Source organism: Culex pipiens, chromosome 1 (genome assembly GCF_016801865.2).
Source record: "Culex pipiens pallens isolate TS chromosome 1, TS_CPP_V2, whole genome shotgun sequence".
Classification (NCBI taxonomy): domain Eukaryota; kingdom Metazoa; phylum Arthropoda; class Insecta; order Diptera; family Culicidae; genus Culex; species Culex pipiens.
In genome coordinates this window covers 47617191-47641068 of record NC_068937.1, presented here as the reverse complement: position 1 = coordinate 47641068, position 23878 = coordinate 47617191, and the positions used below count along the sequence as shown (strand labels likewise).

The 23878-nt window shown below is 47.1% G+C and overlaps 1 protein-coding gene across 2 annotated transcripts in view; it reads left to right on the top strand.

Moving 5' to 3' along the window:
* Positions 1–773: 773 nt before the first annotated feature.
* Positions 774–23878, top strand: part of LOC120431336 (zinc finger protein 1-like) — a 36474-nt gene continuing 13369 nt past the window's right edge. Inside the window, exons 1-4 of one of the 2 annotated variants that reach the window (XM_052711713.1) lie at positions 774–925; positions 1551–1771; positions 13948–14057; positions 14164–14610. In XM_052711713.1, the coding sequence (XP_052567673.1) occupies positions 1693–1771; positions 13948–14057; positions 14164–14610 (636 nt within the window). In that variant the 5' untranslated portion in view covers positions 774–925; positions 1551–1692. Of the gene's footprint in view, positions 1772–13947; positions 14058–14163; positions 14611–23878 lie in introns of both variants that reach the window. The other variant, XM_039596467.2, reaches the window with a different exon arrangement.

Sequence of the window (23878 nt, the reverse complement as noted above, 5' to 3'; positions counted from 1 at the left end):
CCTTGCACGTTCACGGCGACACACGTGTGCACACACTTCTTCCACAAGAGGGGCATCTCCTTCAGTAGATTAGACAGCGACGACACAAACTGCTATGCTGCGTGTAAACGCTGTAGAAGCCAAGAAAATGCGCAACTTCTCCTCACCACAAGAAATGCAAACACACACACACGCAAAGCGTATCGTTGTACAACGTACTGACTCGTAAGAAAACACACCGAGTGAGAGAGGGGAAGAACACCAACACACCCGCAAGAAACTCCACCTTCCCGCACCAGAGCGAAATGATGAATGAAAGTTCACTCACCGCCGCGCGCGTAAAAACGTAGAAGGGTTTCGCGGTACCAACACAAGCGCACGCGCCGCAACACTCACCCGCGATAAGACTCGACTCAGTAGGCCAACGGCAGCAGCAGGTAGAAACACGTTTCAAGCAAGAACGCAAGCATGCTGGATGAACTCGGTGACGACGATGAGTACCCCGATGAGTGGTTGGATGAAATGAGTGCGCGCTTGGACAACATCTGGTAAATCACTTCGGGCTTCGGGACAAGGGTTCATACAGCTCGTAGAAGATGAGGGTGCTGCTCACCGGTCTGCACACACATCGACAGCAGCAACAAAGCCCGCATACATCGACAACAGGACGACCAAACGTGCAGGGAGGCAGGGACGGGACGGGACCCGTGAACGTGTGCTACGACGACGGCAAGGAAGAGAAGTCGAAGCAGAGGGAGTCGTTGGGTGAGATATGTATACGGTGGCGAGCGCGTTGGTCGTGTCGGAGCGGTGAGTTGTACCTCTGTCGTACATACAATTTAGTAGCGACCGAAACGTCGCAGCGTAAACACGAGATTATGAGCCCTCCTCCACGAGCGGCTGGCAAGCACACGAGCGACGACGACGGTTACAGCGGCTTCTAGAGGTGTGTACTAAAGGAAGAGTGTGCGACCGCGAAGAAGAAGAACAGCGGGGTTTTCGGGTGATTACGCCCCAGTGTGACGAACTCGAGGACCCGCGTAGCGTGCACACCTTGTCGAAGAAGGACCTCCGCGCGTAACGGGAATAACCCAGAAGGGAAAGCTCGGGCGCGCGATACAGTGAGTGTGCTCGGGTTTGGTGACCTGACGCACAACAAAGACCCAGGTGACCTCCGGCTTGACACACAAAGGAATACACCGACGTCGAGTCAAGTGTGTACACACGAGCGAAGAAGCTATTTTGTTCTTGGAATAATCGTGGAAGAATACGTCGAGACGCACGGAGTGTGGTGTGTTCACCTAATGACAAAAGCCTGTTTAGACAACGAAGCAACCATCACAACAACAACAACGAAGAATCGTTTCTGAGGTGATCTCGCGGAAAAATTGTGTCGAGAGTGTGATCATCTTCTAGGACAGAGTCGCGGGTGGTAGCGCGTTGTTAGGAAGTGCGTAGTTAAAAATGAATCCCTTTGGAAACGTTAAACACTGCTGCTGCTAGCAAGTACCGGAATCACCCAGTTAGTGAAAGTGCTTTAAGTTCTTGTTGAGTTTTTTCAACTTCCTCAGAATATACCTCGCAACGCGTACAATGAAAAAGTTTACAACTCGGAAGGATTTAGTCGGTGCAGTTAACCAGTGAGATTAGAGTGTTACAAGTGAAGAAGATAGAGAGAGAGTTCTGCAAGCAGAAGCAAAACAACGATTCCAAATGTTGTCTTGTCTGGTGCCGCCACGGTTCGGACAAGAAGACAGTATCATGCCGTCATCAGCCAAGTTTGCCCTGCAGTGTGAGTATTGGGAACAAATTTGAGTTTAAAAAGGTTTTGATTTACTAAAATGTCTATGTCTCAGTAATAAACAAGACCATTTAATTAGTTTAAAGACAAATTCAAAGAAGAAGTTCTAAAAAAATAGGTCAAATTCTATTGAATTATTTTAAATATCATATCAATACAAATAATATTTAACCGAATTCGGTAGATTTATCCGATTTTTGATCACTGCACTCTTAGATTTCTTTACCGAATCCGGTAGTTGAAAAATCCTTTTAGATCGGTCAAAATGAATAAAAAAATTACCGAGAATCGGTAGTTAAAATTACCAAATTCCGTAGTTTTTGGTTAACCGAACTGCTGTTGAAAATTTACCGAATTCGTTGTGTGCTTAACAAATCGGTAAACAAAAATTAACCAATTCAATAAAACCTAACCTAATTCGGTAGTTATCGGTATAATCATGTTCATTATGACAGATGGTTTACCGATCTAAATGTACCGATTTTCAACAACCAATTTCGGTAAAATATCTCATACTTGCAGAGAATGTTAATTTAACCTATAAATTTGCTGAATCGATTCATTTTATTTTTTATTGTTTATTTGTTTATATAAATTAACAAAAAAATACGTTTTACAGAGAGTAGATTACTCGTGTTAGTTTACAAAATGGTTTTAAGCGACCGGTTTTCGATTGGTTTTCGATAAATTTACAAATAACAGATTGCAAAAATGCTTTGAACTGTACGTTAAAAGAAATTAAATTCAGTTTATTTTAGAGTAAAATGAAAATAAGAGCTGAATTTCGTGATGGCATGACCCATTGAAAACAAACCCGAGATTATAAAATACACTAATTTTGAGCAGTGTGTGTTGTTTTTGTTGTTTCTTGTTGTTTATCAAAAATATCAGATATTTTAAAAGTATTTGTACCAAAAAAATAAAATGGTTAGCAGTGATTCTTGTGTAAGGGAAATATTTTTTGCAATCAGAATTATTTTCAGAAAGGTACTAACACATTTACCATAAATAAATAAAAATTGAAATAATAATTTTTAAAACGTTCTTTTTTTAATGCCTTTATACAGTTTAAAGTTACTTTGAAATTAATTGACATGAAAACAAAAAAATTTCTTCGGCTGTCCAAAACGTAACTTTTTTTTCGAGTAAATAAAAAATAACAATTTTAAGTGCTTTTCGGGCTGCTTGCCAACATTTGATATTTTATATTCCGAAGATTAAATCAATTGTAAAATGCTTAAATTTTCAGGCAAAATAAAAAAAAAAATCTTGTTATTTTTGTGTATTTGATATTCAATTCTAAAAATGCATGTTGATTTATTAATTTGTCAGTATTTTAATGTTTAAAATTTCAATAAATATCAATCAATAAATCATTAAAAAAAATCCAGTTTAATAAGAACTTTACCTCTAACTTTATGCGAAATTTTGAAGAGACTTATTCTGGAATATTTTTTTAAAGGTCCAATAAACATTGTTTTCGATTTTTAAGTGTTTTTGAGTACCCCTAACTCAAAGCGGTTTCAAAAACACTCAAAAAGCAAAGTAATAAAACCTTGTAAATTGGGGAAAAAAATAGTCCAAAATTCTTTAAACATGACAGCAATGGCCTAAATTAAAATCGTAAAACAGTTTTTCAATTGTTTTTCATTGAACTCGAGAAACGTTTGGACTTGATTTGCTAGTCAAGTTTTCCGATAAATCAATATCAGCTTTTTTATCAACATTGTTTTACCCAAACTCATAAAATGTTTAAGGGATGCCCAAAGTTTTAGAATGGTGAGTCAAATTTGAAAATATTTGTCTAACAAGTATGTTTGAAATTCCAGAGTTTGACAAAAAATCACAAAATCCCGACTTGTTTCCGACTTGTGTGGCCACCCTGTCATCAATTTTATAACATAAAATTAAACAAATCCGAATAACCATGTGTGGAGGTTGAATCAGCTAAATATTCTGTTGTTTATACTCATCAAAAGTTTCGAAGTTATCATAAAAATTGGTGAATTTCACATCTCCGATTAGAAAACACGAAAAAAAAATCTTGTTTTCGGATAGCAAAAAGACGTAAGCGTCATTTACTAAAAAAAATACATCGCTCAAATTTATAACATTTACTCAAAAAAGCGTTTTTGCCCTTACAAATTAATTTCAAAAATTGCCCTTGTTTAGCAAAAAAAAACTATCTTTACATTTTTTGGCATTCATTAGCGTAACTTTCAACGATGTCGGATTTGAAGAAAAATGTGATGGGGTTTTAAAATATATTTAACATAAATAACGTTAACAATTGGTATTATTTGCCCCACACAATCAAAGTAAAAGTAAAAGTAAATCTTTCCCAGTTCCTGAGGGGAACACCCTTGAAGAGTATCGGGGCCGGCATTTACAAAGCGGATTCAGTGGCAGTTTCATTCTCAACTTAATGTTAACATGTTAAGGTTAATGTTAACATTCCATAGGTCGCCTCCCTAAGGTGTCGTGATATGGTCCAGTTTGTGACGATACACTACCTTCCCTTTACTAAGCAATCGAATCCAGAAGAGAAACGATCACCAGTTGTGTTGGTCCGAGCCGGGATTTGAACTCCGATCTACCGCTTACTAGGCGGAAGCGTTACCACTAGGCTACGTGGCCACACAATCAAAACCTGATACAAATTTACTTTCTCATAGCTTCGCTGCCGGCCAGCTGGTGTTGGATTCCAAATTTACATGTTGGCCTTGTGCAAAAACTAGTTTGAAAAAAAAATCCATAATTGAACGAACCTGTTTAAAAATTGCAATAATTATCAGTTTTACAAAATATAATAATATCAAAAAAATTTAATGTTTTGAAAAATCTAAAGAAATGTTACTTTTTTACTTGTTTTCTAAATTTACCCAAATTTAACATGACTTCATTAAAACCCTAAAATCAGCCGATCTACATTATGTAGCAAATAGACGACTTTCAATGTTGCAGTTTTTCCCGTTCCCCATTAAACCTCGCCAATAAATCCGCGCTTCAGGTCACAAATCCCGCGCACGCTGGAATATCCGCGCGCCAGCTCTGCTGTGTACTGCTAGTCAGTTTCGCCGTTGATTGACGCCGCCTGCTGCGCAGCAGCCGCGCGTTTGCTCTGGGGAAACCTGATCCCTGTCAAAACTGAACGCTAGCGGGCGGGGGGCGTCGAATCGATCAATTTCCGAACTGCAACATTGACATTCCGAGCAAACGAGTGCAGAATACCTTTGATCTGTGCAAGTTACGCCGCCATCTTGGCGACCAAGTCGGCTGCAAGCTTAAAGGTAATAAAACGTCAGTTTTTATTGCCGCGAAGCGGCAACGAGGAAGACACTTTGAGTCGATTATGACAGGGCAGCCTGCGGCAGCCATGTTCGCGGTTTTTCCCTGCCCGTTATCTCCCCAACTAATTCCGACTGATTGAGATGACTTGACGCGCGGATTTTCTAGAAAGTGACTATGAAGTCACGTCGGAGAGATGATCGCGCAGGTAGCCACGCCAGACTCCATTTTGTATTCGCGATCATCGCTTTGTGTGTGCGCGTCGTGGCCTGCTTGGGCGTGTGTATTACGCATCGCGCAACAAGTGTGTGCGTCTCGTTCATCAACGCCTGCTTCGTCGTTTTGATGTGTGTTCGTGCCGCGGCGTACACGTCAATTGAGGAAGTAGCAATTTAATTGGGACGGGCTCACCAGGTATAACGCGGGCGCGATTGTTACGTCAAAACCGGTTTGGCTGGGTGGGAGGAGCTTGGCGATTGACCAACACACATGCTTACCTTAGCGGCAGGGCCTATCAACGGGGAATCCATTTTGAGTTTTTCGAAAAACTGGCCACCGTCCAGCGGCAGGGGCCATGTGTTCTGCAGGGAGCCGCTTTATCTGGGCACGGAATCAAATTTACTCCGACGAACCGCTCAACCGAGACGGAATTCATTAAACCTCTATTCTAATCTCGTTGCGCGAGTGACGTGTGCGGCGCTGTACCTTTTGTTCCAACCCCTTGGTTCTTCGCCACCGTTAAGGTGCGTGTGCCGAATCTATGCGGATTTAAATTATCGCCCCTGTTGTCAGTGTTGGCCAGGGCACGCGTCACCACCGAGGGTACAATCAACCTTTCCCATTGTCCCCTAATTCGGCGCACCCTAACGCACACATGTGTCTTCCGATGAAATCATCATCATCTTCATAAACGTCATTAGAACGCCGCTGGAGTTCACCTGTCTGTGTCGACTCATCTTGCTCCCTTTGCGTCAAGTCAAGGAAAAGAAAAAGGCACAAGGTGGAGGGGGAACAAGTGCCGCCGCCAGTGCGTCGCCGATCAAAGCGGGCCATGATTCAAGGTAACCCCTGCCCAAAATAAAACCAAGACACACAACTGTGTAAGTCTGATTCCCCCTCTGACTTCCGAAGAGAAAGAAGCGACGCAGCAGATTCCTCGCAGCAGCGATGACGTAAGGAAAGGTAGACCCTTCGGCTTTACGACTCCATGACACACGGAAGCTGCTGCAGAGAGGGGGAAAATAAATGGTTCTTCAATTTGCGTACAGAGCGAAGGGGAAAAGGGCGCCGGACTGCCTGACCGGACAACCTGTGAGTCACGGTGGCGTCATCCTTTTCTTCTATTCGAAGAAACGTAACCTCAATTGAAGAGGCGTTAGGGACAACAAAAAACTACAGCCTCCTTCGATAATTGAGTGCGAAGAGAGCTGTCAAGGTGGTCAACGGAGGAAGGTCACAGCAAAAAAAAAACGGACAAGGAGTCGACAGGTCGTACGAATTAAGTCAGGTACGGTAACGAGTCGAGTCCTCCTCCTTCGTTCCAGCAGTTGTTTATTTTCTTCTGCGGTCAAATAATACCTTTTCACACCCTCTTTGCTTCGAGTTGGGACTCCCACTTTTCGTCGAGTGGAAGCAATTAGATTTGGTCAAACCTTTTTTGTTTGTCGACCTGCCGTCGAACCGTCTGTGTCGACCGAGGAAAAAGGTTCACGTAATTAATTATCCCCACTGCTTCAATCAGAGAGACGGCAAGAGCCGTTCCGGAGTCGTTCTGGACCAGGCCAGCAACCAACAAAAAAAGAGAGAGGAACCAACGCACATATGACGTCGGTTTGCCTTCCGGTAGCCGAGTCAAGGAAGCGTAGGAGGTTGGAGGTTAACCTCAGAGAACCCGGGGTTAACATTTTGATTTTCTCTGCCAAGCCGGGGGCCACGTGGCGTGTGTGCACGGTGTGGGTAACCTGTGATTAATGCTTTGTTCATGAGAGTGCGAAATTGGTTTAATTAAATTTCAAGGACTGCTTCGATGGTATCTCCTCGACGCCACCTTTTGTCATGACCGCCTTGATCATCTGTCATCGGTTTAATTAAATCCTTCCGCTCCGCAGAAGGTTATCGCACTGCTCGGGCCGATACCTTTTGTTTACGTAAAGCCCCGCATCGATTCCCGAACCCTTCAGAATTGGCACACTCATCGGTTTTCAACGACGACACCCTTATCGTCTTTCAGCGCGCACAACAATAAAGACCTCTTGGCAAGTAAACACTTTTGAAAACAAAGACGCGCGCTCACCTTTTCACGAGAAGCTTGCGCTGTTTACAAGATTGAATTACCTTGAAATTGCACCACCTTTGTTTCCCTATAGCTGCTTCGCAGCTGACACGACTCCCGGGCCGATGGGTTCCTTAACCTGCAAGCATGCTAAGTGCAAACAAACAATCAAACTAATCGTCAATATGGTGCAGACACTTATTAACTGTTAATTATTCCTCCACATGGGAAAGTTGTGTGCGTCCCTCGCACACCTCTTCAGTGTAAAACTTTGTTCACGCACTTGGCGCGACCACTCCGCCGCTACGCTCCTTCAACGCCCGTCCCTCCCTTTCTCGAGCGTTTTATTATTTATTTATTCGAGAAATTACTTTGGGCATTCTTCTTGTTCTTGCCCAGCTTCTTTCAACTTTGTTTTATGAAAGAGATGCATTCATGACTGCGGGTGAACCCCTCTCTTGTCCGTACACTTCGCTGCGCGAAGACTTCCAAGAAGTGAGCAACTCCTTTTGGTAAACATGTGTCTCACTTCTTTTCTCCGTGTACCAGCACGGAAACCCCGGAAAGTACGAAATATTTAAAAAATAATAATTTTCAATCCGGAAAGGTGTGAATCGACCTTAACTTTTGTCAACAACTGTCAAGCGTCACCCCGTTGAAAATCAATCGACGCGCAGTTTGACGACATAGTCGACCAACCGTGCAGGATCGCGCATAGATGCTCTTGTTCCAAGCCACTCCAGCTTTCCGTGTCCGCGATCCGCGGATGAGGTGAGCCGGCCACATGTGGATACCACCTCTCTCCGGGAGATCCAGTCGTCCCGCGTAAACATCACGTTCGTCAGGTAGCGAGAATCGCGCAGCCCCCGAAGAGCGATCGCAAGCGAAATATTATACATTCTCTAAATATTATTTTCCCTTTCATCGTTTTTCATCGCAAGCATAATAACAACAGCCTCGTAAACATAAACATGTTTGAAAATCTTTTCTTGCTCTGGCGAGCATTGCCGCGACGACGACTGCGTCGTCTGTATTGATGGAACGGTTGCAGTCTGCGCCTGTATTTGTACGATTCGTACGTAAACACTCCGGTAGCTTAAGCCGCCGTGAAGCGGCGGTGCAGCTGATTGCCCGTGATTCGACGACCCTTCGGCGCAGATGCACCGTTTCTCACCCTCGCGGTTTCCGGCCGGTGTAGCGTGCTGCACCATATGGTAGACTACTCTGAACTCTGTAGTGTGGTGCAGGTATTCCCTCGAACGCTGCTTATGTTCGTTACGAGTCGAGGAACGTTACTGTAGGGGTCTTTGGAATTTCACATGATTCAATTTACGACGACGGACAATTGACACCATTTGTGGGAAGGGGCCTTCTCGGTACTAAGAAGGTAATAAATTCGTTCGTCGAACGATGCGGGCTCACCAGCATCCGTCGGATCAGCGCGCTCTCTGAGCTGCGCTGTCAATTAACACTAATGAGGTGAATTGCAAGACGCTCGGATTACCCGGGCAATCCCGGTGTGCAGAATGTTCCGATGTAATTGAACTGTTGTTTGCGGGCGCTTCATCCCCGACTCTCGAGGGCGATAAATCGCCCAAAGACGACTCCCGCGAGTGCCCCGCGTACGTATTTACGGTGCAAAATTTATTTGTTTTGCAGCGGAAGCCGCGAGCGCGCTCGCGAAAGAGTTGAGCTCGCGTGGTGGCGGAAATTTATTTACCTAGGTGTCACCGGAATGGCCACTGACTGTGCCGGACGCGAAGGAAGAGAGCCTTTGCCGAAAACAAACTCCGCGGAACAACACATCAACCGCCATAAATCTCACTTTTTCGACCGCGCCGCGGCCGTGGGATCTCCCTCTGTCTATTATCAGTTTTAAAATATGGCCCGCGCGCGGTTCAGGGTTGGAGACAGGGCTTCCCGAGCGGTTCGGAGGACATTTGTACGGCGCTGGGAGCTGTCAACCTTAAACGTCGCTAGTTGAACAGGTTGGAGACACCGATATCAACTCAGAACCGCTGTTGGCGCACAAAACGGCTCGCTCGGAACCCCTGCCCCATAACCCAATTAATAGATGAGACAGCAGGCGAAATTTGCAGTCTATCGAATTAATCACTGCGCGGCGCGCAGCGTTCCCAAGCTGTTGCCCACCGCGGATATACGGCGTGTTTACAAAACGTGACGCGAACATGCATCTGAGCGCTGCACTGCTGCCGAAAGGTGCAACATTCGTGCGATGTTTACAGTTCACGTTTCATCGCGAAGATGTTGACGGTGACGCTGACGATCCGACTTTTGCTGATACAACAGCCCTCTCTCGTACGTAACCTGGGCGGTAGACCCAGAAATGTCAAACGGCTTAATCCACGTGTTGCCAGAGCAGCTGGTAAACGATCGAATTGAGGTTATTTATAAAGTCCGTGTTCCGCACGGATCGATCATCATAAATTATACGCGATTCGATTGAAAGGGGGAAGCGGGTTCTAATTTTGGGGCCGAACTCTGCTCTTTCGAATCGGAAATTTCGTCTCGATCGCGAAGCAATACCAGGGAACCATACAAATGTGTTTTGGGGTGACGCAACCGATCCGGTAACCTCATCCGGTAATTCGAAAACGCCGGTCAAACATGAAACCACTTTGGGCGGCCGGGGGAATTTCGGAACCGCTTACGGAGGTCGCATTCGTTGTCCACCACTTGTGTAAACAAAAGAACGCGGCAGCTCCACCGTAATGACCACCGCCGAGGTAGGGACGGGGTATTTGTTTGGAAAAAGAATAACAAGCACGAAAACAACGTTCTTACCACATTTCCCTGTCTTATTTTACGATCGGTTTTCCTCCCGCTCTCCTTGAAGACGCGTATAGTCAAGACGTGAGAGAAGGAAAAACATTAAACTCTTTCACCGCAGATTGCCACGCAGGTTACGCTGGCGATGTTTACCTTTCCTGCGTGCTGCGGTTCCCCTCGCCACCTCCCCTAGCGGCGAGTAGCGCCATTAACTCCACGCACACACGGATGCCACACATGTGTCAGGGCACCTCAATCAAACGTCGATCTGGTCGCGCGTGAGGTGACCGAGGCGGCTCCGCCCTGACGGTGCCAACGTGAAAATTGACATTTGTTTTTTCACCTTTTCCTGCGCTCTCTAGCGCACGCATGACTCTCGAGTTTCGCGCGCGTTCGTCATATTTCGACTAATTAAGTGTCGTACCCCTCGACCGAGCTCGCGGGCGATGACGAAAATTAGCCTCGCACGGCTGAAATTGACGTGAGTATTAAAAATCCATTTTGGGCCGGCGTGGTGTGACGGAGCATTGCCCGGCTTCGGCTTGCCTTAAAGGTGCCGGGTTCAAGTCCAGCTCCACGCTATGTCGACGATTCTCACCTTGAGAAGTCCAATCCCCACAAACTACCCCGGAGTGCCACCTGGTCGCATCACCACTCGCCACCCGTGACGGACGGGCCCGGACAGAGAAACGTCTCCGGTGGAGGCTAAGTAAACAGCACTTCTGGTCCCATCGCGTCGTCGTCTGACGTTTATTGCCGATGACATCTCGCGCCGACGACCATTAACAATTGTGTTTATTGTTTTTATTTCGCCACCACACGTGGGGTCACGCGCTGCTGGTGGTCATCAGCCGACAGCGGAGAAAATGGCGACCCGCAAAATGTAACAAGAAGTGCATTCCGCGTCCCGTAATGGTGTTGAGAGCTTGAAACACCTGCCAGGCCGCGCGCAATTTGCCGGCTGACGTGGGTGTTTGTGAGTGTTGGCCTCGTTTGTCGAACCACGAGTTATTGGGGAGTGTCGCCCTTGACACCCGCCAAACTTGTGCGGCTTCATCGGCGCAATTTTTAAGGAAGATTTTTCAACTTGGAAGCGGTCGACATAGTATGCAGAATTGCACCGAAATTTGGGTTTGATTTCGTTTATCGAAAAAAAATTTCCTGTTATGACCGTCCGATTATCTACTGGGAAACTGTCAACATTGAGTTGTCAAAAGTCAGCTCCCCATAGAAAATTAATCGACAGCGAAGCATAGCAGTTGGTCGATCAAAGTAAATTAATCAGGTGGCTTCAAATTCTGACCAATCCGCTCACACTTGGAACATTCCCTTGTCAGAATCTCAACCCCACTTAAACTAACAAGGTATATTTTCAACCACATCAATCGCGCCCGGTGTTACGAGGTGAGATCGGATCGTGAAGCCCACTTAGCCGCGCGGGAATCATTTAAAAAGGTATAAATTTAATGTGTTATGAAAATGGCCCTTCCTCCACACACACACTGGAAAAGTGACACCTCGTGTGCCGCTCAACACATTCGATTTCGGGGAGTTTTTTTTTACTGACGCGCATTTTACGAGAAACCAGTTCCGGTCGGAGCTGGAAGAAGTGGGAAAAATCTACTCCCGAAAGAAAACCTGAGACGAGCAAGATGAACCATTTTATTAATGTAAATCGTGAAGGAAATTTATTGCCTTCGTGTTGATGAAAAGTGTGGCCAAGTCGTTTCCCATTCTCGGGTGAGGGCTCTAAAGTTCATGAAATGTGATTTATGAAAATTGAATTTCCTGCATTTGGCCCCCGAGAGTGCATCCATCAATTTTCGATGAGGTTGCAGGTGTGCACGCTCGAACTCCTTTGTCAGTGTTTCTTTGTCGACCCCAAGTCGACATTCGCTTCTTGCTCCACCAAACTCGTGGAATGCGCGCCCGACATAATCCCGCAGCAAATAAAAACTAGAAAGTTCCGCCACCACATGTGGCCGCGATGCAGTTCAACTCCTCCAACGCTCCTCAGGATTGGAATTTCAACTGTCACATTTTTTCAACTAACCATTTCAGATTTATAGCTTTTGGACTCTCTGAGTGCCGAACGTTGCCGAGAGCCAATTAATTTCCACATTGATCACTTTACGCCGCCCGGTAGCTTCTTCTATTTTCGGTCGCCGATCCCGGGACACGGCTCCGGAACACGACGCACAAACAACGCGTTTGGCCAGCCGAAAAAGAAGAGCTCATTCATCATAAAACTTCACCACCCGGCTCGGACGACGACGACGGCAATTTGCGCCATCGATACTTGTAATCATCATCTTCGTCGTCGAGGGGACGGTGCTTTGCGCTCGTCAGCGAACTTCATAAAACCGTCAATCGACGAAAGTCGACATGAGATCAATTTGTCGATGCCGTCGTCACACGCGGTTGCGACACCTTCATTAGGAGCCCGAACTCACACGGCGGACGCGGTCGAAAAGAGGTCATTGTTCCGAACACGCTAGAGCGTGTTGCGCTAGCGATGCATAAACCTTACAAATGTGCCGGCAGAGCCCGAAGAAAGAGTTCAGAGGAGAAATCTGACGTGTCAGCGAAGCTGACAGGTATTCGCTAGCCTTGAAATCGACCGTGCACGAGAGAAAAAAGCGCAGACAACGTCTGAGCGCCGGCAAAGTTTGACAGGCGTATTTTTAAATTGGTCCCAACTCGCGTGCGAGTTTTTTTATTCGAGAATGCACAAGAGAACAACTTTCACCGTCGGCAACCTGGCAGAAATGAAATATTGTTGCCAAGTTTTATTAGAATATTGAAAAAGCTAGCCGCGAAGACCACCGTTACTGTCTAAACAAAACTTCCCCGAAATCATCGAATTCAGTAAATAATGAGCTCATTATTCAACTTTCTCGCTGCGAGAGAGAATTCCGCTGTCGCCACCGTGGCAAAACAAATCGGTTGTTGTCTTCGCTAAAGACAACAGATTTAGCGTCGACCGGGAGCCGTCCCCAGAGGGGCCACGAATCTCCGGGGAACGCCGTGCCGCCGCAGGCGGAAATAATCCAAACTGTCACAATAGGATTTCCGAGCCGATTTGTTTGGCAGGCGGCAAAGACGACGACGCGAACCTACAAGGTTTCAAGGTTGCCAATCTATGCCGTACGTAGAGAGCATGTGAATGTGTGGGAGTTTATGAAAACAAATGATGCTACTTGCGCTGGAGAAGTTCGCTGGCATTGAACTTACGACGTGGCAAAGTTTTTCGTGCCTCCTGCGACCGCTCACCCTCTCTTCTTCGAAAACCCTACAAATGTGTCGCGATTTGTTAAAGTTTGACAGTTTGTTGGCGCGCGCGTTACTGGACGCAACAAGTTCCAGCCAGTTCCGGTAGAACAATCGACGAGCAAAGGCCTCTCTCCGGCAAACGAAGAGATGAGTCTACCCGATGTGCGGTCTAGTTAATTGATATAAATTAAGGTGGTTGCGTGTGAGTCACTGTCGACGTAGTCGACATCAAGCCCCACTACAACTGTCAAGAGCGCGCACTACAAAAGCAACTGGGTCGTGGAATTTGAATAGGGTCCTCTTCTCTTCCAGAGCAAAGAGTCTCCGTTTGATGTTGCTGATGCGAAAGGAAAATATGAGATTATCATTATATTATATGATTGCTATCATCGTCAGCCGTGTGGTGCTGTAGTGGTGTGCCACATGGTCCGCCTGATGAGATCATCACCAAGTCGGGCCGACACTCTTGTTTTAGCGCGACACACACACATACACATTACTTATGACGTCTGATGTCGCGTTTTTTGTTGTCTCTCGTTTGCAGTTCCAGCGCTGGCATCCGGCCTGCCGAAGGATGACGAGAGCAGCGGTACCCCCCAGACGGACTGCTTTCTCCAGTGTCCGCAGTGCCACCAGACGGTGCAGGGATTTCAGGTAGGACCTCCACATTTAATGTAGTTTGGGAGAACTGTCAAAGTGACAGTTGTTGCAGTCGTAACTGTCAAATTTCGGGATTTTAACGAACTATTTAACTTTTCAGGCCCTTAAGGACCACATCGCGGCGGTGCATCCAGCGATTAAGCAGGAGCACGGTTCGGCCACTCCGTCGCCGCCGCTGTCCGCGTTTTACCACCACTCCCAGCAGCAGCAGTCGCAATTCCAGCCAATAGGTGCTTCCCTGCCGTCTCCACCGGCGTCCGCATCGGCGCTCGAGAGCAACGATCCGCCGTCCCTGAACGGCACGACGACGGAACCCAACGGCCGCAGTAGTAGTAGTAACAGCAACCGTAGCAACAGTAGCAGCAGTAGCCGAAGTACCTCGGCAGGTGGCACACTTGCGGACGAAGGTGGGCGGTCTATTAGTCCCACGTACAGCAACAGCAGCCACGGTGCGGAACCCTACGCATGCTTACAATGCTCCGCCTCATTCCCGAATCGTGACTTACTTGAGAAACATGAGCTGCTGCATGTACCTAACGCCCTGGTGGTAAGTCCCTCTCCCTCTACCTTCTTTATCCAGTCGCCGTCGCCGTCGGAATACTCCAAACCCGAGTCCAAGAGAGTCCAATTTTCTATTTTATTAAGATTTTTCTTCCACTCTACCTTGTATACCTTCCAACACTCACGTTTTTTACCACTATCGACCTGCGGAATCGTGAACTCGTTCACTCACCGCGCCTTATCTCTCCTTAAACTCACTCTCTCTCTCTCTCTCTCTCTCTCTCGCTTCCTCTCTCTCACACTCACACCACCATCCAGAAAGTTAACGCTATATAAGGTGTACCTTCGCGCTCCATATTTCGCTCTTCTTCTTCTTCGAGACTCACCTTCCACACGCAGACACCTTTTTCTTATGTACACACGTTGCCTCAACAACAACAACCATCTTGACTCAACGAAACGGCTTCAGATCCCGAGTTTTCGTCAAGCTGTCACAGCGCAGCGCGCTGACTTGACAGCGCAACAACAGCAGCAAACTTGCTTGCAGCTGCAACCACCTTCTGTTGTCTCCGACTGCGAAACGCAACGTCCAGAGCAAGAACTGGCAAGAGGAAGGTTCGGAAAAGGGAGCAAAAAAGGGCACAACGAGAATGATGATGGGAATTAAGTGAAATATGCACAAAGACACTGTGCGCTCTCTGGGTTTCCCGCTGCATCGTCGTTACAGATGGATGTCGGTAGATATGTACGCAAGACAAACCAACCAGCGCGGACGGGACACGGCACTTGAAGTGGATATTCCCACAAGTGAGACTGTCGTCGGGGACGACGGCGCGGAAGAGAGCTGTCGGGGGAAATTAATTAAACATTTCCATGTAAGATAAATTAATTTCAACAACTAATTTCGCGCGGACGACACAATGGAGGCGAACCTCGTGAAACGAGAAAGAGAGAGAAAGTGTTCCCAGTGGTCCGTACTGACCCGCGTGACCACTATAGCACTAGTTGATAGCGCCATTTTTGACCATAACCTCAACAGATGGCGGAAGTGCGTTAAACAACCTTGCCGAGTTCGGGGCCGCGCGGCCACCACACATAAACATGTGCAAAATTAACCATCAAACAACAGTTTGGTGGTGGCGGCCTCCCCATGCCTGCACCCGAAACTGCACTTTCATCACTTCAATTAACATTTAATTTGACTTTATTTACACCAACATGGGTTCGGACACCGTGTTTGCGGCCTCGGGTAATTGCTATTAATTTCATTTTATTTTAATTTAATGAATCCGTATCGATGGCGTATCGGGAAACCGCTCTGTTTAGAGGGCGCCACTCGACCATCATTATGCGCCCAACGCAAACCCCTCGCCGGACGCCATATTGTTTTTAACCCGCAAGCCCCCCCTTCGCCGTCATCTCCAACGCGGAGACCACGAAAACGAGCGCGTGGCCGTAAACGGTCGATTGGGCGCTAATCGTTTGTCACGCTAGTACGGCTTCAGGGTAGTGTGCTTCATTGACGCCTTCTCCTCTCCTCTTGCGCGCGCGCCTGCAAGATAGGCAATCAGCGATGCGATACGAATCGAATGAATGCGGCCAATTTCACTCTTCCTTCTCGCCGCCGCACTCTAGCAGCAGTCCCCGCGCATGTTTACACACATGTTCCCCGTCCACTTCTTCTTGATGATGATATATGGACGGATGGTGCGAATTCTATACCTAGACCCGCTAAACGGTCACTGCCGACTAGCGCTCTAGCGGTCCTCCTCTTGCGCGGTTGTTTTTGTTATTTGTTGGCGTATGATAAAAGGCATAGCTTAAGACGCGAAGCGGGACCGACTCCTTTGTGCCGCCGCAGCAGCAGCATCGGAACGGTTCATTGCGGGACCCGAGACAATCAGTGTTTTGTTAAATTGAATTTCGCTATCCTGGCGCCGGGACTCACGTGGCTTCTCGCGCCAGGGTTGACGAACTCCAACAGATCCGACCAGGCGTGCCCGGCACTTGACGCACTGGGAGTTCAACCTTAGCGGGCTCGACAACTTTCAATCAGGGTGTTGGCGAAATGTCACAACTATGTCGACTCAAGCTTCTGACAAATATTCCAACCCCGTATGAAATGTCACGCCGACAACCTGGTCGACAGACTCCACTGCAGCGCGCGTGTGGTGACTTGACGAAACCCCAACCGAAAAACAAGCCACGCCAAGTGACATTCCGTTTAAGGTTGGCGCATTGCTCCCTTTAGTTTTTGGGGCGCGCACTCTTCCAAGAAGGGAAAGGAACCCCCCAAACCTAGAAAAAAAAACGCCAGCAAAACTATGGCGGCGATAACGATATAAAGATTTATTACTGTTCGCCATAATTTGTGTGGTGGTCGTCGTCGTTCGGTGCCGGGTCAAAACATTCTAGGAATGTTTTTCTTTTCGACTCTCCCCCCATCCCCGTAGGAATCGCGTCGTTTTGTGTCGACTCAGTGCGGATGACCTCAACTATTTTACGAGAGTTTGGGGCAGTTTTTACGTGCTCCTAGATCGCGCCGAATGAAACCTCCAGGCTGTCAAAAAGGAAAACATTGTCAACGTCGTGTCCGAGATTATGCGGCGTGCCGTTATCGTTAAAAATGATTTAAATTTCCTGCCGGTCCGTCCACTTCTCCAGGGGTTCGATTATGGCCGGCCGAAATTTTCGCTCGATTCGTCAGGAGCCATATTTTTTCTTCAACTTCATTGCACACTCTCAGCCCGACGAGACGCACCTCGTCCAGAGAACAAACGGTTTGATTCACATAAAAAAATCCCTTAAAAATTGATGGTTCTCACCACCACCGACCAAGTCGTGGTGGTGGTGGAAACGGACAAAGTTTCTCAAAGAGAAACGTCAAGAAACGCATTCACCGTTTCTCGCTTCATATAAGTTTTCGCCCTGGGTCTCGAGGAACAATAATCGTTTTGAAGAGGAGCTGGAAAATATTTAACTGCCGCTAGCGATGATTATTTCCCCGGCTCCACCCTAAGCCCGACCACCTCTCAAGATTCGTGAATGTCTTCAATTTAGCTTTTAATAAACACTTCTCGGTAGCGCCCGCGCTTAGTGTTCTTAACGAAAGCGTTAGTCACGCGCCGTCCGGAACCTCAATCTTTTTGGAGCAGTTGAATTCCGGGGAATCAAAGTCGATTAGTCAGTGCGCCGCCATCTTGACCACCCGTCAATTGACACCTCTACACCGCCGTACCGATCCTCGCTTGGGCGTCGTGTCGAGATCGCGATCGCGGTGATGAAAACAAATCACCTTGGCGTATTAATTTTCCGATGCAAACCTGTCACTTGGCCAGTTCTGACAGAACAGGGTCAATAAATAACGGATTTCGTACATTTATTTGCATGTTTCGTCTGCGCCGACGACGTCGACGAATGTCGACCTGGTGTAGTGCCGTTTGACAGGTTGTTTCGTTAAGTTCCTTTTTCCGCCATCTTTGCTTAACGGGCTGGTAAATTATGCTCGCCGCGGCGACACGATGCGTCGAGCAAATCCCCATTCAGACACGTTCGCGTTCTCGCGCGCTCAAACGGGGTAATTTATGGCATTTCATAGGAAAATTAGTTTGTGATTTTTACGACAAGATTTCTGTCAAATTATGTGTCGATGCGCGCGAGGTGTACGACCGCTGGCTGGCGTTTTCCGAGAACGCGAAAGTGTGGGATGACGCCCCGGTTTTTGACAGAGGCCCGCGCCAAGGGGCCAGACAATGGCACCCAATTAACCAATTGGATTTATTGTTTTCTTGATCATTTTGTGACAATTGTCCGATCATGGCGGCGGGGCCGGTGTGTTTACTTTTGCTTCGCGTCCAATTTTCGCGTTCGTTAAGTAACAGCTCCTTCGTTGACGTTGACGTTTATGGCCGATGACGGATTGTTGGTCGGACGGTGCAATATCAGGAAGCGACTCAAACGCGTCCCTCGCTAATTAGCAAAAACAAATGAAACGACCCGTCAATGGAAATACGGGGTGCCGTAATGCCCCTCTTCTACTTCGTTTTTTTCTCGTCTCAACGAAACTTGACGAAGTGAGCGACAAATTATGAGGTATGGTCGGGTCGAACAGATTTGTAGAATTCGACGTGATATTTTGTGGTTTTTTGTGGCGCGTTTGTGGTCATCGTGCCCCAAATTGCCGGCTGATGAACGCACAGAAGTTTTTTTCCGTACGTTACGCGCCCAATGTTGATTAAGAGGAAGCGAAATGTCGTAAATTTTTTCCCACTGGTCCACGCTGATCCACAAGCAGGGGTTTATTCTGCAGTAAATTTTATCCTATCATAAATAAATGAAACTCTCCTGCACGTCGTTTGATGCTATTCAGCGCGAGACATGATGCCTTTGCACTTCCGTTGGCCGCGCACTAGATTTACTAACTTCAAATCGCCACAAACCGGCGCGTAGTCAAAGTTCAAGCAGGACTGAATAATTAACCGAACCGAAAAAAAATAAAGTCCGACAGTTCCTGTATCTGGCGTTTGAACTCGCCAACTCGCCGAGTTAATCAGGATTTCCGGCAAAACCGCCTTGTTCTGCGAGCCGCCTTTCATTGTGAGCCGATTTAGACGACATTCAGCCCGAACTGTCAAGTCGACATTGCGCGCGGTCGGCGATGTTTTGAAATATGTTAGCTTTTTGCGTTAGCCGTGGGTTCCGTTTCTGGGATTTTAATTTTCTGTGGCCGTTCGCGGGCCCCGACTACCGGTGTGTGTGTTTATTTTGAATGAATAAATATATTTATCTTTGCAATATAATAAAATTGCGAACCGGTCGCGACGCCGCTACGCGGTGTAAATCATGTTTTACGGTGCAGTGCGGATTAATGTCATGGCGGGGATAACTTTGATTCCGTAACGTGTATTTTTTCTGTTTGATAGTATTAATAGATTAAGTGCGAAATTAGGACGCGCAAACCGGCCGTCGTCAGAGGCGTTTAAGTCGACAAAAAGCTGGCTTAATTCAAGGTTTGCAAAATTAAACGGGCATTAAACTAGTCCTTCAAATCCAGCTGTCAAATTTACGCAACCCAGTGAAAAATTCTCCTAACCAACTTTGTCGACTTGCGTGAGCTCTCGATCAGAAACGTCAAACTTTTGTCGACATTCAGCCCGACGTGCAAAATTGTCGACAGACTTAGTCTAATGTCGGCTTTTCTTGGAAATCACGCTGTTTGCCAGCAACACAACACTTCTTTGTTCCCACAACCTTCGCCGGAGCGTTCCAGCGAACAACCTTCGAAAGGGTTGTTGCGTTCCTGCCAAGAATTGTATAGAACAACCATCGCAGTTCTGCCAAATGAAGCACTCTCGCGCGGAGGGCGGTATTTATCCGTTTCAATTTTAATTAAACTTGATCCCACGTCTGGCTGCTGGCTCCATCAAGGAGAGATGAACAGTCAGCGATACCGCCCGCTCGGGATCAACTCCGCAAAGACGAAATGAAGACTGGGAATCCGCTTAATTAACCGTTTCGGTTCGTTTTTTACCTCTCCTCGCGCGCGCCAAGATGGACTCCCTCAGAGCTTGATAGAGGGGGACGAGAAAAAACCAGCCCGTCAAGCCAATAAAGTATATCACATTCGGTAAATGAACCGAAGCCGGTGAGGCGAGTCAAACCGTAAAGTAAACAAAAAAGAAGTGACCAACAAGGGCGATGTTTTTGTTTGAAGCGTAGGCGTATCGAAACCAACGTCGATTCCGTACGCGGTGGCTTCAGGAGGGATTTTTCGGGGCTTCCCGCCATAACAAACCTCTTTGTACACAGGAAACCAACGAACCGAGCCGACACAGCAAGCAGAAGGGGGAGCAACAAAAACGATAACAAGCTGATAACGCCTGATTCGGTGGCCGGGGCGAATACACGTACGGCGTAACATACACACCGACATGCCACATCGACAGTAAGTGGTGGTGTGTAAATAATAAACATAAAAAACGAGCCAATTGAGCGCGGAGCAATGGAGGGCGAATCTACGCGAGGAAGGGGCCGAGAAGTTTCTTCCCTTCGATAAGCCGGGAACCAAGTCCCAAAAGGTTTGCGGCGATAGCCATCGGTCACGGTTATCATCCATAAAGCACCCGTCCGAGAGCGAACGCAAAGTTTGACAGCTCGAACGTAACGCACCGCCGAGTGACAGTTGGCCCTGGTCACTGTAAATCATTCGCACGCTGGGCACTTCGAAGCACCGTGGCCGACTGCCCTTAGGAAAGTGTAGTGGTGGTCAAACAAAAAGGAGAAGATGATAATCATAACAATAATCGTAAAAAATATTTATTAATATATAAACAATCCGTAGCGCGTCCATTCACGTCAGTTTTTTTAGTGCCCGCTCAAACTTTCATGTTTGCTCGTGTGTGTACCGATACTTTGCCTGGAGGCGAAACGTAAATCGAACAAATAAAAACTCGTCTTGGTCGTCAACTCCAATGGGTTGTGAAGGTGAAATGGCCACGGAATGGCCCCAGCCGCCGGGCTAACAGAGCGAAATTCGGGCGCAAATAAAAAGCGATAACTCGGTAAATGTAGGGCTGACCACGCTATGTCGACTTCTATCAACCGTACACACAGTATCTGTCAAAACGACTCCCTCAAAGCGCTCGCTCTCACCCACTAATGTCGGGCCACGTATGACGCCGTGGAAATTTATCTAAAAACCACTAAATCAGTCTACTCAGAGCTCGGCTTCCGTGCCCATTAGCCGGTGCTGCCATGTGTGAAACCTGATCCCTCCCCACCAGGGCAGACCCACTCCAACGCTCTGTCTCCATATCCCTTCAACCCCTCGGCAAGTCCCGCGCACCAGAGAGTGATCGTCAATTAAAAACTCATTCGTCTAATTAAGTGAAACCCCATAAGGTCCCTGCGACGTCGGGTTCTTCTTTGTTTGTTTAGTCATCGTCACCACCGCCGCCATCATCGTCGACTTGTTGATCAAGATGCCGTAAGGTAGTAGTACCTTCCTACTGGGGAGGGGGAAAGCGCGTTCGCTACATCACAAATTCTCTCTTTGTACCAGCAGCAGACCAATCTTTTGATTGAATTAAATTGCCTCCAGTTAACGGGCGCGTTTTAATTGAAGGGAATTCGTTCGTTCGGTGACCTCATCGGCTATGTCGACCGGTCACCGCAGGCGATGAGCGTTACATTGTCGCGCGACATCCGACCGACATTAAACTTTTGTCGACCCCTTGCATCAATCAAGCGCTCCTGACTGAAAAATGTCGTCTGTTGTACGAGTTGTCGCACGGGTCGTTAAGTCGAAAACTTGACAAAAAATTCTGTCGACGTAAACAGTTTGACAGTTGTCATCAATTGAACTTATTTTGACTTGATCAACTTGAAACATTTAACCGAAGCGAACCAAAAAAAAATGAAAAGGAGGCTAGAAAAAATAAAATAAAATCGATGTTCTAAGATTCTAAAAAATATCGAAAAAACATTTTTTTTTAATTTAAAAACTCTTATATTATTAAATACTTAAATTCGACTAACGACGCACGTTGGACGTGTGTTTAAGTCAGGGTTGCCGGGCGCCATCTTTGATCGATTCTCGCGCAGCCATCAGCTACAAATCGCTCGATTTGACCAACTCCAACTCCGCGGATCATATTTCACCGCCGCACCCAAGGCCGCACCGTTCTTCGCTTCGGTTGGCCTCTGCGCGGGCAAAGTTAATGAATTTTCCTTTTTTAATTTATTATTGAGTGATTTATTTATCGCTTCGTCGACTTGTTCGCCGCACCAATACAACGCGCCCCTGCGGTGTCTTCTTCGAAGACGACGAACCGCCAGACATAACCTCTACACGCATGGTTCTCGGACGCATTTGTGTTGGTATTTCTTATGTTCTTCTTTTCAAAAGATGCCTGATAAATAAGCGAGGCAACGGAGAGAAAAAGGTCTGATTCACTTTCAAGGATACATTAATTTTGTGATCTTTTTTGCTGCTCCGTTCGTCGAGTGACTCATCCGAGACTCCGGACGCCATTTTGAAGCGGTTTTGACAGAGGTGATCGCTGCTCGTTTAGCTGGCCGACCACCCACGGTTGTGGCGACCCGGCTGATAACGGGGTTCCAAATTTGCCCACGCTGAATCATCGACTCTGGAGAAGAAATATTTACGTTCGGCAAAAATGAGCGATAAACGTCGTTCCGATTGGCGCTGGACCTGTTGTAAACAAAGGCCCTCACTGTTGGTGGTGGGAGCGGCGATTGGAAGTCAACAACTCGAATGAGGTTATCACGCCGGGAGTCGACACTCTTCCGCAGTTGAGCGACCGTTCATGGCCAACTTCTGCAGGTTGAATAACTTCTTGATGACGATTGTGACGCATCAAAAGGGCGCATCGACATTCCGCCCCTTTTTACTCCTGCTGTCAAAATGCTCGCCCCTCCACTTAGTTTGATTCGAAATGAGTCAAATTTCGTCTGTTTGTAAACATGGCTTATCACCGTGTGCATTCCCGTAAACAAACACAGAAATTCCCGCCGCCAGCATCAAAACAAGCTGGAGCGAGTGCAAACGTCACTTTGCGGTGCACGAGACGTCAACAGCGAAGAAGACCCGGGCAAAAGAAAGCAGCGCGCGAATGCTAATGAAAAAATTCCTTCGCGAACTCGCCGCCGACCACAAAATGCTCTCTCTCTCGTCTACTGGACGAACTGACACAAGAAGCTGGTCTCCGGGCATTCTTCCCGCTCGTTCGCGTTTCTGTTTTGTAATTAGACAGTCGCATTCCCCACAGTGTGATGACAAGAGGAGCCCCCTCTTGAAAAACTATTTGAAAAAATGGCGCTTTCAGCGGGGTTCTGGAAAGTGGGTGCATTTTTCAAACCGGCTCCGCCCCGAAAAAAAACCGCTGAAAAACTAATGAAATCTCCAAACGTCAAGCGTAATTGACGCGCTGTTATTGGCGGACGCCATTTTTCAGCACCATCCATTATGGCTACTTTGACGTTTGTTAGTACCCTATGAGAAATTGATTGATTTTGTGATTGTAGGTCCGACAAAGAAGCGCCTTAAGGTGCAAAACGCCCAACAAAGTAACCAGACTGGTGACATTCTGCGGCACGAGGTATTTTCGCTTGAAACAAACAATCGGAGCCAAGCTTACTAGCGGATGGAATCTTTACTTTTTCTTAAATTGGAATCGACGCGCGAGGGCCCAGGGCGGATCAGAACACGACGGAAAGGTGCTCGAAGCGGCGTCGTTACTGCAAATATTTTTAGATTAGTGTGTACGACGACACGGTCGCATGCCACGTCGTCT